This window comes from Xenopus tropicalis, chromosome 5, assembly GCF_000004195.4.
Source record: "Xenopus tropicalis strain Nigerian chromosome 5, UCB_Xtro_10.0, whole genome shotgun sequence".
NCBI classification, from domain to species: domain Eukaryota; kingdom Metazoa; phylum Chordata; class Amphibia; order Anura; family Pipidae; genus Xenopus; species Xenopus tropicalis.
In genome coordinates, this window is record NC_030681.2 from 112,823,271 (window position 1) to 112,837,478 (window position 14,208).

Sequence of the window (14,208 nt, forward strand, 5' to 3'; positions counted from 1 at the left end):
TGCACACTATCAGCTTACAGGGGGCTTTATTTGGTAGTAAATCTTGTTTTATTCAACCAAAACTTGCCACCAAGTCAGGAATTCAAAAATAACTCCCTGGTTTGGGGGCACTGAGAGCAATATCCAAGGGGTTGGGGAGCAACATGTTGCCCCTGAGCCACTGGTTGGGGATCACTGATGTACTGCATACCTACAAGCTATTAGTGTCAAAATCCTACCAAAAGTGAGGTCAAGTCCAAAATGATAAAATTTAGCAAATAAATAATTTATCAAATTTGGAATATGGTGTCTATTAAAAATGTGAGGATTTTGCCAAACCCCATTATAAAGGTACCTGTGTATTTAAATGCATTGAGATTAGCCACAATAATTAGCCAACTGGTGGGGGGGCAGTAATCAGAAAATGATATCCGAATTATATTCAGGGCACAGATACATGTAGTTTATTAACTGGAAAACTGAAAGCATTTATCTTAAATGTAGAGGAAGACATTAATTGCTTTTGTTAATGATAATACATCTCTTCTTACGTAAAGTTAAGAAAAACTGGATAAAGTTTGGTTATTAATTATATCTCTGGTAAACTTTATGAATATTGTATGGGAAATCTTTATAGCAGGGGATAAGAATTTTACTAATGCCATAGCTGGTTAAGATGAAAATTGCCATGTTTTAGCCACAATTAAATGCATTTTCCAAGGATTTCAGCTTAAATGCTGGGACATATTAAGGGGCCTATTTATTATGCTGTGTAAAATGAAATTCGCAGGAAAAACAGTTTAAAAAGCTGTGTAATATAAATGGAGATGCGCGCAGTCCGAACACCAGATTTTACTCTGTTATTTTATATAAATTCTGGAAGAAGAAAAAACACATAAACAATTATGCAGATTTTACGCTGGTTTTTACATGGTGAAGCCTTGCGATGTGGTGAATTTTCTCTGTTTTTTTTACACAGCATAATAAAATCTTGCATACCTTGCCCCAGTATGGATGCAAATTTGTATCAATATAAGTAAGTGGCATTCAATTTATGTCACATGCCTTTTCCCTAGGTGTTGTTTTCGACCCTGCCCTCTTCTCAAAGACCGTGAACCTGGGTGTGACTGCTCCTTTTATATCCTCCTGCCTGCACTGCCCTCTGGTGGCCGGGGGTCTAAATTCCACTTAACTTTTCTAAGTAACTATAGTTACTTAAACCACCTAGTGGTCAAACAAAGCAACAACCCTTTACCCCATTTCCCAACATACATATTAACACACATTTTTCACCTTCTTTCAAATGCAGGCAGGAGGTTATAAAAGGAGCAGTCACACCCAGGTTCACAGTCTTTGACAGGAGGGCAGGGTCGAATAAACACCTATCGTCAGGACCTATACAGTAGAGAGGAATAGCTAGTCTAGGTTAGAGGGGTGTAATAGCGAGCATTTTATGCATGAAGCAGTCAGGGTAGATAGAGCGGGCAGCCTCCGCCCCAACCAGGAAAAAGGGGAACTAGTCAGGGAATCCAGTGCCAGGATAGGAACAGTTAGGAAGGGTGTAACAGGGTTCCGGCCAGAATCCATAGATAAAAAGGCCTATCCAGGAAGAGTGGAGGGGTATCACTGTAGAGTGCCGGACCACTAAAGAGAGTGGAGGGGTACTATAGTGGATACCAGACCACTAGGTGGATAAGTGGGACTAGGTCCATGGTATCGGAATGGAAAAGTGAATGTACCTAAACTGTATAACTGGACTGGGAAGTTGATGGAAGGAGAAGGAATTTTATGTATCATTTGAAATGCTCCAGTGCCTGATTGTGTATCTGCAACGGTGATATCGGCTGTGAAATAAAGTTATTTGCATGAGGAAAGTCTACCTGTCCCTTCCTAACCAGAGTTGGTCTAGCGAGTAAAGGTAAGGGCACTGTCCCTTTAAGGAATTATTACCCACCTCCTCCCTACACACTGCCCTCTGGTGGCCGGGGGGGGTCTAAATTACACTTAACTCTTCTAAGTAACTATACTGCCACCTAGTGGTCAAACAAAGCAACAACCCTTTACCCCATTTCCCAACATAGTAAGTTAGGTTGAAAAAGACATACGCCCATCAAGTTCAACCATAATGCCTATATATAACCTGCCTAACTGCCAGTTGATCCAGAGGAAGGCAAAAAACCCCATCTGAAGCCTCTCTAATTTGCCGCAGAGGGGAAAAAATTCCTTCCTGACTCCAAGATGGCAATCGGACCAGTCCCTGGATCAACTAGTACTAAGAGCTATCTCCCATACCCCTGTATTCCCTCACTGGCTAAATACCCACCCAGCCCCTTCTTGTACCTATCTAATGTATCACCAACATACATATTAACACACATTTTTCACCTTCTTACAAGTTGTGCATAAACCTAATTTATTAAAGGCACTTGTGTCATTCAAGGTCTAATCTAGTTCCTACAGAAGCCACATTGCAATGGGTCATCTTTACATTCTAATTGGTTATATAAAAATATTCCTTACAGTCAGTTTAATAGGATTAAGAGGATCTGTAACAATAAAAAGAAATTTAAGAGAGAATGTTATACTCTAATTAGTCAGAAAAAAGTATGTTCATAAAATAATTAAACAACCAGAATGAAAACGTTTAGAGCAAACAGGAGTAAGGTGATCTCTAAGAGACACTTAAAATAGGCTGTAATTAAAATTGACTTTTTATTTTAAAATCTAGAAAAAGTTTAAAAACTGGCCGAGAAGCCAGACAATGTTTAAAATCTATAATAAAAACAGCACTTACATGAAAAAATGAGGTGCTTGTTGTTTGCTACTGAAGTAGAAGTGCAACATTAAAATATGTTTAACAGTATTGTGGCTTTATCATATGGGAGACGTGCAGTCTTGTAAAAAAAAAAAAGACAACGGAATGCTTTGTGTTTATATATATATATATATACAGGAGAAAGAGACAAGATTGCCCCATATGATAAAATAAAATGGCTAAGAATAAGATTACGGGATCCCCCCAATAACAATAATCTGAAAGCATTAACCACACGCAGTGCATCTGCCTACTAAAAGGATGTGCACAATAATCATTATGGTAATGGTTATAATAATGATTATCATACTCTCACACTAGATATGAAATGTTGTTGTACTGGGTTTTTTTTTAATTTGGATGTATTTTGCATTACCCCTCATGTATTTTGCATTGTTGTCATACTTGAAACACTCCAGCTATCTCTTTTTTTCAGACACTGTATTAAGTAATGCCACAGTATTATTCTACTAAAGGTATCACCCTGCTTCTTCTTTTATTAATTATATTTTTATAAGGTACAGCTTATTCACTGTCCAGTGTACAATAGTAGCCCACTTACATTTTAAAATGCTCAGCTGTAGACCATCCCAATGTACCTGGGCACAAAGTGGTCTGAAAACACTGTTTATTGTAATTGCTTAGTAATCCATTTGTATTTTGGGGCATAGTATACTTGCATGAAAGGTATGTAATTGCAGTCTATTTATTGAGCAATGTAATTGAGCCACTACTCTGTAGTTAACACATCTGTATTTCAGACACTCAGCTACATTACTTTGTGGACTGTGCCCAGCTGAGGCTCAGATACATTGCAATTTTCGCCAGGCATGGATTCACAGCGAATTTCCGAATTTCGCCATTGGCGAATTGTTTTGCGAAACTTCAGTGAAAATTCACTGCGGACAAATTCGCACGCGTGAAAAAAATTCTGTTGCGCATCAAATGTGGGCACCCATGCGTCAAAATTTGGGCGCGGATGCATCAAAAAGTGCAGGCGACAAAAAAAAAAAAGAGGTGGGCGACCAAAAAAGATGCGGGCGACAAAAAAAATCAAGTGACAAATGCATTTCGCAAATTTTCTTGAAGTTTTGTCAATTTTATGGTGAAGCAAAACGGGACAGATTCGCTCATCACAAGTATTAAGAACTTTTTACTAAAAGGCTACTCAGTGCTATATTCTGCCCCCCTTTCCATGGTTTTCACAGTACAGTGCACTGAACCTATAGGTTATTACATGGCCAAAATTCTCAGCGCTTGGCTGTAGTACAGGGGAATACATTGGGTTAAGAATGGCGCACAACACCCAACGACCCAGTGCAATGCATTTCTGTCTCAATAAAAATGGTCATCTTAAACAAACCAGATCTCCAAGGTTGCTTGGAGATTGTGGAGAAACAAAACTGTAGTTTTTTTTAATTAAATATCCCATAGAAATGAATAGACAGTGGGTACATTTTTGGTGAGCTCTAATTTTACATTTTGATCTGCCCCATAGTGTTTTAAGGCATAATATACTGAGGCTACAGTAAGCACTATTGGCCCAAAGGTGTACTAGAAAATATTTCCTATTGGGCTACACCATAGATGCAATAGATGGTAGTATATTACTGTTTACTTATTGGGCAACTGCTAGATAATAGCCTGAAAGTGCTGATTTTAAAAGAGACAAAAAATAGAAAGAAAAGTCCTGCAGAACCTTTGGGTCTGTAAACACACGCATAAGATGCATTTCTTATAACAACATGTATTATTTTTTACTGAAGAAAAAATTGTTTTGTCAAGGGAAGAGCTTGACATATTGTGATAGATGTATAGCTAGCTAATCTCATTGTGCCTCCCCATAGCACGGGGCATGGAATGTACCCTTGTGGAGACACATAGCAATAGTATTATTATGCTGCTGTGCTTGAATAGGATTAACTGCCACTCATAATTTATATATAGGTCAGATGTAAAGTTTTTGATAATAAGAATAGTTTTAACAGCTGAAGGGTTAAACTCCTAGCTGCATCGAGGCTTCCCAAGCACCTTTGCCAGGGACCATCAAGTATTAGGACCTGCAACTCATTTGCCCTGTATTCCACCCATATACATTGTTTCTTGCAGATGAGCAAACTGTAAAGACTCCTCTGGGATCCAAGTGCTTCAGAAGACTATTCCCCATATGTAATAAAAAACACTTGGTTTGCCCAGGTACAGTAACTCATAGCAGGCAATCAGATGTTTGCTTTTAAACAGGTGACCAGTAAATGCTGCCTGTTTATTGGCTGCTAGGGGTTACTGCTCCTGGGCAAACTCAGTGGGGGTCATTTATAAAATTTGCAATGAGCAGTATAATTCGCACAGTGAACATATTTGCCCTGCCAAAATTTTTATTTATAAAGCTGGAAAAGACTTGTGCATTTAATGTCCAAGCCAAACACGATTGTGAATTTTGCAGTGCAAATGTCAACAAAAGCTTTTTAAATAAGGCATATTTGTAAATTTGGCATATTTATGTGCTCACTCTGTGTCCAAGTTACGCCACAACTGATTTTGTAAATTGTGCATTTATATTTGCAAAGTGAAAATTGGTGATATATTTGCACAAAATAAACACGCACAGAGGACATACCCATGCAAATCGCAATGCCATTTGTGAATTTTTGTGCACAATTCACATTTCACTGCAATTTGCAAAAAAAATGAAAGACAGGCACAGCAGTGCAAAGTGTAAGCTTTTAGGGGAAAACATGCGGCAAGCAACCATTTGTGAAAAAATATGCGCTGCCCAACTTTATAAATGACCCCCTGTGTTTTATACTACATAACAACCAATTAATCTATATAATTATGAATAATAGTAATAATACATAGGTTTATACGGGCATCTATGCTATTTATAAATACTTAAAGTTCTAGCACCTCGGGGAACCTCTACAAGAATAACCAAGCAATTTCCATTGAGAAGAAATAATCTATATATTATTATAAAAGTGGAAAAAGTGGTAAAATGTGTTCTGATAAACTGTAAATCTTTTTCCCTGCATTTACTTTAATGAACTGCATAAATCAACACAGGTAACGTAAGGTAGGGCAGGCAAATAGCCAGATCACATTCTAATGAAGCAATCTCTTCCAGAGTTTTGGCAGAGTGTTAGGCTGGCAACAGAACAATTTCTCTTTAACATATTTCAGGTGCTGGCTGCCCTTTATTCATGGGCAACAAAACAGCCACATCAATACCTCTTTGGTTTTAAACAGCCCATTCTCCAAATATAAACTAATCATTAGCAAAAATATACAAACTGTGCATAATATAGCCCCAGGCTCTACTAAAATTGACTTTTGCATCTGCTATAATAATAATTGTCATTTTACAGCATTCTGGAATACAGGATACCAACAAAATGATATAAGGACATCATGCTTAACCCCTCAGCAGAGCATTCTTGCCCACACTTCCCTACATAGCTGTGGCCATTGCAAGATGCCTCAAAATTGTGCCTACATGGTTAACACCAACTAAAAGGGGAAACAAGCTTGTGCATATTTCTAAATGTCACTCAGGTTGCATTTATGCAATTATAGGCATCGTGCATATGCATGTGGGGCAAAAGGTGCAAGATGCAAAAATGTGAATGAAATGGTGAGACCCTTGGCCTCAGCCACAGTAATAAGCACTACAGGTACATTGGCACAAAAAAATACACAGGAAAGCAAAATACATATACAGGTATAGGACCCATTATCCAGAATGCTCAGGACCTGGGGTTTTCCGGATAAGGGATCTTTCTGTAATTTGGATCTTCATACCTTAAGTCTATTAAAAAATCAATAAAACAGTAATTGTTTTGTCTCCAATAAGGATTAATTATATCTTAGTTGGGATCAAATACAAGGTACTGTTTTATTTTTATAGAGAAAAAGGAAATCCATTTTAAAACCCTGAATTATTTGATTAAAATGGAGTCTATGGGAGACAGGTTTTTCGTAATTCGGAGCTTTCTGGATAATGGGTTTCCGGATAACGGATCCCATACCTGTATATGGCACACAGATTTGCCCACATTTTTGTGCCAGCTGATTGTAAATAAGGGTCTAGAATATAACATTGATAAGTAGAATTATTGCACATTCTGTAACAGTGTATTCTGCGTATTCTTTTCCCGTGGGCAGCAAAGTCACTGTTCTTTCAGCTGAGACTCCTGCTATTCCATCTGCATCTATCACATACAGTATCACAATAACCATTGCTGAAATTTTGCAGGAGGCGTATCAAACACGAAATGATTATTTACGATTATCCGGAGAAATAATTGTTGTTGTCGGAGGGATTTTATGCCTTGTGTCTGAGGTATGTTTAATAGAACAACACAATAAGCTCTGTTATAAAAGGGTGACGGACTAAACTGCATGCTTTAGGCTTTCCAGTATCTTATATTAACATAGTAAGTTAGGTTGAAAAAATTGATATCCTTCAAGTTTAAACTTTTATGTCAATACGATACCTGCCTAACTGCTTGCTAATCCAGAGGGAGGCTAAAAACCCATCTGAAGCCTTTTAAATTGCCTCAGAGGGGGAAAAAATTCCTTGCTGACCCCAAGATGGCAATCAGACCGGTCCCTGGATCAACTTGTACTAAGAGCTATCTCCCATAACCCTGTATTCCCTCACTGGTACTGAGAGCTATCTCCCCTACCCCTGTATTCCCTCACTTGTACTGAGAGCTATCTCCCATAACCCTGTATTCCCTCACTTGTACTGAGAGCTATCTCCCATAACCCTGTATTCCCTCACTTGTACTGAGAGCTATCTCCCCTACCCCTGTATTCCCTCACTTGTACTGAGAGCTATCTCCCATAACCCTGTATTCCCTCACTTGTACTGAGAGCTATCTCCCATACCCCTGTATTCCCTCACTTGTACTGAGAGCTATCTCCCCTACCCCTGTATTCCCTCACTTGTACTGAGAGCTATCTCCCCTACCCCTGTATTCCCTCACTTGTACTGAGAGCTATCTCCCCTACCCCTGTATTCCCTCACTTGTACTGAGAGCTATCTCCCATACCCCTGTATTCCCTCACTTGTACTGAGAGCTATCTCCCCTACCCCTGTATTCCCTCACTTGTACTGAGAGCTATCTCCCCTACCCCTGTATTCCCTCACTTGTACTGAGAGCTATCTCCCCTACCCCTGTATTCCCTCACTTGTACTGAGAGCTATCTCCCCTACCCCTGTATTCCCTCACTTGTACTGAGAGCTATCCCCCCTACCCCTGTATTCCCTCACTTGTACTGAGAGCTATCTCCCCTACCCCTGTATTCCCTCACTTGTACTGAGAGCTATCTCCCATAACCCTGTATTCCCTCACTTGTACTGAGAGCTATCTCCCATAACCCTGTATTCCCTCACTTGTACTGAGAGCTATCTCCCATAACCCTGTATTCCCTCACTTGTACTAAGAGCTATCTCCCATAACCCTGTATTCCCTCACTTGCTAAACAGCTGTCCAATCCTTTTGAAGCTATCTAATGTAGCAGCCAGTATAATTCAGGGAGAATTCCACAACTTCACAGCTCTAACAGTAAAAAATCCTTTTTGAATATAAAGATGGAACCCCATTCTAATTGGAATGAGTGCCCTAATGTCTGCTGGAAAGACTTACTGGTAAATAAAGCATTAGAGATATTATTATATGATCTCCTTATATATTTATATAGTTATCCCTTAAGCGCCTTTTCTCCAGTGTAAACAGACCCAACTTGGCCAGTCTTTCTTCATAACTGAGACTTTCCATACCCTTTACAAGCTTAGTTGCCCTTCTCTGGACCCTCTCTAATTCAATAATGTCCCGTTTGAGCACTGGAGACCAAAACTGAACAGCATATTCTAGATGGGGCCTTACCAGCGCTCTGTAAAGGGGAAGAATAACCCCCTCCTCCCGTGAATCTATACCCCTTTTAATACAGCTCAAAACCTTGTTTGCCCTTGCAGCTGCTGCCTGGCATTGCTTGCTACAGCCAAGTTTATTATCTACAAGGACTCCAAGGTCCTTCTCCATTATGGATTTGCCTAGTGCAGTCCCATTAAGGGTATAAGTGGCTGCATATTTTACATCCCAGGTGCATGACCTTACATTTATCCACATTACTGTAAATCTCATCTGTCACTCCTCATGAATTAATATCTTACACTAAATTCCTATTTTCTATATTCACTGAATACTGGCTGCATACAGTCACATGGAATCCATGGGCATATCTTAGTAGCTGACAGTGATACAGCAAACATATCTCTGAGCAGTAATTAGAGCAGCAGATTAAACTGGGGCAGAGGGAACTGAGTGGGTGGAAAGCATTAACTCCACACTTAATTCACTATGTGAAAACACACACAGGGATTGTATTCAATCCTTAAATTTGCAAAGTGGATTTGTTTTTGCTTTTAAAGGAACTGCTTGTTAAAATATCCATTTAAAGGCACAGACATATTTAAAGCTTCTTCTAGTGAAATGTTAGAGTGAAATACCTAAAAAGTTTAAAGTTCAAATAATGGCGTAGCACTGAAATAAGCCCATCGCTACTTTTATACCTATCAGCCCAGGAATGCAGGTATTATCTGCATAACATATGTCACCTGCAGTCATTATTGCTACAACCATTCAAGCGCAATAAAACATTATACACTGTATATATAAGTTTTAATGCACACTTGTTTGCATATATTGTATAAATCTTTATTTAAAGAATAAGTAAAGCCTCCCTGGCAGATTTTTAGCTTTAGTTCTAGTACACGGCCCCCTCCCAACATGTCACTGACACTGGTCCCAGTTTATCTGTGCCCCCATAGCATGTCCAGAACTCAAGCGGCTACTCAGCAGTGTTGGCCACCACCTTTAGCAGTTTCGCTTCTGTTCCCAACATCTATCTTACTAATCAGGGAGCACTGTATGCACACTGGAGGCCACACTGGGCTACTGCACACATCCCTAGTTAAAATCCATGATGGGAATGGAAGTCACATGGCCAAAGATGGTGGTGTAGCTCTGCAGTTCTGGGTGTACAATTGGCCACAGTTAAGTTGGTGGAAGTGTGTTAGGCGCTCTGCCGGACCGGCGCGTTCCCCTACCTTAGGTCGCGCCGGCCGGCAGACGCGCTCTATTAAGGGCCCGCACTTCCGGGTTCGGCAGGGACGGCGCGGCGTTACTGCGCATGCGCGATGACGCGCGGACATGCGCAGTCGCGCGCCCTGAAGCATTAGGCGCCATCTTTGTGTAGGTTTTTTAGGTTTCCGGTTCCTTTGATTTTTGGCGCCAAATTCGGCTATTTAAACCCCTTCCTTCATTGTTTTCATTGCCCAAGCTGGCTTCTGTTATCTACAGTACCTGCTCTTGCATTTTGTTTGCTGTTTCCGGATTTGACCTTTGCCTGACCCTGACCACGATACTTGCTACCTGCCTTGACCGTTTGCCTGTACCCCGACTACGAATATTGCTGCCAGCCCCGACTTGTGCCTGTACCCCGGCTACGTTCTGCCTTTGCCTTGCCTGTACCTCGCATCTCGTCTGAACTCTGAAAGTTTGCAGGACCCCAGCTTGGACCGCAGCAGAAAGTCCGGGGCCCCAAAAGGGCGTCGGTGAACACCGGGAAGAGCTGGGAGTTCCTGTTATACTGTAGGAGTCAGATTTTGTATACAGCGGTCGCACACTGGTTCCATTCTAACTTGAACGTTACAGTTAGCTTGGGCCGTACATGGAGCCATCTCAGGCCGCTGCGTCTGCTTCCTCTCTGGAATCCATTTTGGAAGCCTTTATGAAACGTCTGGAGCAGCAGGAGACTCAGCAGGTGCACCTCACGCAGACTTTACAACACATCACCACCCGCCTAGATGCATTACAGGTACCACAACAATTGCCTCAAGTGTTTCCTGATTTGCCGCCCTCTCCACCTCCGGCCCCTTCGGCATCTGTTCTTCTCTCTGAACCCAAGATTCCTTCCCCCTTGCGCTATGGGGGTGATCCTGAGACCTGTCGGGGATTTCTGAACCAATGTAAGATTCATTTTGAACTGTTTCCTCATCGTTACCCAAATGAAAAATCCAAGGTTGCCTTTATTATTGCTCTACTTTTTGGTAAGGCCCTTGCTTGGGCTTCTCCTCTTTGGGAACGGGACGACCCTCTCGTCAACAATGCTGCTACTTTCCTTTCCACTTTTCAACAAATTTTTGATGCCCCTGGTCGAAAGGTAAATGCCTCAGCTCGCCTTTTGAGAATCACCCAAGGTTCTCGTGCTGCCTCTGACTATGCCATAGACTTCCGTACACTGGCCGCTGAGACTTCCTGGAATAATGAGGCTTTGATAGCAGCTTTTTGGCACGGGCTCAATGATTCTCTTAAAGACGAACTAGCCGCTCGTGACTTACCATCCCTCTTCGAAGACTTGGTGTCTCTCGTCATCAATATTGATACCCGCCTGAGGGAGAGACAGCTTCAAAGGAACCGCCCGCGGAGATTTACTCCAGAATTCTCCACTTCAGCGCCCGCTACAGCCTCCGTACCAGCTTCTGTACCAGCCTCCGTGGACGAACCAATGCAACTTGGAGCTACCAGGCTTTCCGTTGAGGAACGTAGTCGTAGAAGGTCTGCTGGTCTTTGTATGTATTGTGGGAGCACCGGTCATTTTGTCAAGATGTGTCCCAACAAGCCTAAGCAGTTTCTTCAACAGGGAAACTCCAGCGCCTAGGTCTGTTGGGGAAAACTTCCCTAGGCGAAGCTAATTTTTTTCCCCGTAATTTTCGCACCCGAGTGTTAGTACCTGCCTCCATTTCATCCAATTCCAAGTATTTTTCCTGCCAGGCCTTCCTCGACTCAGGAGCTGCCGGAAACTTTATTGACCTGTCTTTTGCCAAGTCTTTTCGAATTCCTTTGATGCCTCTCAAGGTTCCGCTCTCTGCTCAAGCTGTCGATGGTAGACCTATAACTCCTGGCCTCGTGACCTGTTCCACTCCTCCTCTCCGCTTAAGAGTGGGATCACTACACTCTGAGGTAATCACCTTTTTGGCCATTCAGTGTCCTGCCACACCTATTATCCTGGGTCTCCCGTGGTTACAGAAACACAATCCCATCATTGACTGGTCTAGGGGAGATATCACGGTTTGGAGTTCATTTTGTCGTACAAATTGCCTCGATAACTTTGCTGTGTCTCTCTCTACTGTCTCGGTTTCTGTAAAACATCTACCTTCATGTTATTCAGACTTTGCCGATGTTTTTGAAAAGAAAAATGCAGAGACCCTTCCCCCCCACCGTCCTTATGATTGCCCTGTGGACCTGATTCCTGGTTCCGTTCCCCCCAGAGGAAGGACCTACCCTCCCTCAATCCCTGAGACTCAAGCAATGAAAGACTATATTCAAGAGAATTTGTCTAAGGGGTTCATTAGAAAATCCAATTCACCCACTGGGGCTGGATTTTTTTTTGTCCAGAAGAAGGATGGAGGGTTAAGACCATGCATTGATTACCGGGGTCTGAATAAGATTACCATTAAAAACCGATATCCCCTTCCTTTGATACCAGAGCTTTTTGATCGCCTCAACGGGGCTAAGGTTTTCACTAAATTAGACCTGCGGGGGGCCTACAACCTTATCCGTATTCGTCACGGAGATGAGTGGAAGACGGCTTTCAACACTCGTGACGGTCATTATGAATATCTAGTTATGCCTTTTGGCTTATGCAACGCACCTGCTGTCTTTCAAGACTTTATTAATGACATTTTTCGAGAAATTCTTTTTTCCTATGTGGTGGTATATTAAGACGACATACTGGTTTTTTCGTCATCTTTACCTGAACACATTGATCATGTCAAACAAGTACTGCATCGCTTGAGAATAAACCACCTTTATGCTAAGATTGAAAAATGTGACTTTCACAAGTCTGAAGTTTCCTTCCTTGGTTATGTCATTTCCTCCTCAGGCTTTAGGATGGATCCTGTCAAACTTTCTGCTGTCCTTGAGTGGCCTCCTCCTGCTGGTTTAAAAGCCATCCAACGATTTTTGGGTTTTGCAAATTTTTATAGACGATTCATCAAAGGTTTTTCTCAAATTGTCGCACCCATTACTGCCCTCACCAAAAAGGGGGTCAAAGATGTCTGGTCTTCTGAAGCCCAAGCTGCCTTTGAAAAACTTAAAGCCGCGTTTTGTTCTGCTCCAGTCCTCATTCACCCGGTTCCTACTCGTCCTTTCATTCTAGAAGTAGATGCTTCTGATGTCGGTGTTGGAGCAATTTTATCCCAGCGGCCTTCTTTCCAAGATTCCTTGCATCCCTGTGCCTATTTCTCCCGTAAGTTCTCCGCTGCTGAAAGAAATTATGATGTTGGCAACCGAGAATTATTGGCGATCAAACTCGCTCTTCAGGAATGGAGACATCTTCTGGAGGGATCTTCCGAGCCCGTTACTATTTTGACTGATCACAAGAATCTTGAGTACATTTCTGATGCAAAGAGACTCAATCCTCGTCAGGCACGATGGGCTCTTTTTTTTTCAAGATTTAATTTTTTAATTTCTTTTCGTCCAGGGTCTAAAAACATTAAGGCTGATGCATTGTCTCGGTCATTTCTAGCAACTGAAAGCCCTGATAATCCTCCTACCCCCATAATCGCTCCAGAACGTATTATTGCTCCTGTGATGCTTTCTGATGACTCTGCCTCTGCCTGCCCTTTGGATAAGAACTTTGTCTCTCCATCAATGGTTCCCCAAGTACTGCAGTGGGCCCATTCCTCATTGTTGGCTGGACACCCTGGTACTAAGAAGACTCTGGATCTTGTCCGTAGATATTTTTGGTGGCCTTCATTAGTGCATGATGTCTCGCAGTTTGTGTCTTCTTGTACAGTTTGCGCACAGCAGAAGACTCCTCGCTCATTACCTTGTGGCTTACTGACACCTTTACCTGTGCCTAATCAACCCTGGACTGATATTGCAATGGACTTTATTGTCGAGTTACCCAAGTCGTCCGAAATGTCTACTATTCTGGTGGTGGTAGACCGTTTTTCTAAAATGGCTCATTTCATCCCTTTAAAGAAGTTGCCATCTGCCTCTGCTCTAGCCAAGATTTATGTCAAAGAAGTTTTTCGTCTCCATGGTTTTCCATCCAGTATTGTCTCTGATCGTGGGGTACAATTTGTTTCCAGATTTTGGCGAGCCTTTTGTAAGTTGTTAAAGGTCAAATTAAATTTTTCCTCAGCTTACCATCCGCAAAGTAATGGACAGACTGAAAGGACTAATCAATCCCTTGAACAATTTCTTCGTTGTTTTATTTCTTCTAACCAGGATAATTGGTCTGAATTACTCCCATGGGCTGAATTTGCTCACAATAACCTCAGACATGAGTCCTTAGGATTCTCTCCTTTTTTCTGTGTTTATGGTTTCCAACCGAGGGCC

The 14,208-nt window shown here is 41.7% G+C and overlaps 2 protein-coding genes across 3 annotated transcripts in view; one reads left to right on the top strand and one right to left on the bottom strand.

The window, feature by feature from the left end:
- LOC101731180 overlaps window positions 1–14,208 on the bottom strand; it is a 75,519-nt gene that overhangs the window by 50,451 nt on the left and 10,860 nt on the right. The gene's annotated exons all lie outside the window — the stretch shown is intronic.
- The window catches only part of LOC105947301 (transient receptor potential cation channel subfamily V member 6), a 45,579-nt gene that overhangs the window by 15,076 nt on the left and 16,295 nt on the right, over window positions 1–14,208 (top strand). Inside the window, exon 9 of the mRNA XM_018094030.2 lies at window positions 7,047–7,133. Coding sequence (XP_017949519.2) covers window positions 7,047–7,133 — 87 coding nt within the window. The remainder of the gene's footprint in view (window positions 1–7,046; window positions 7,134–14,208) is intronic.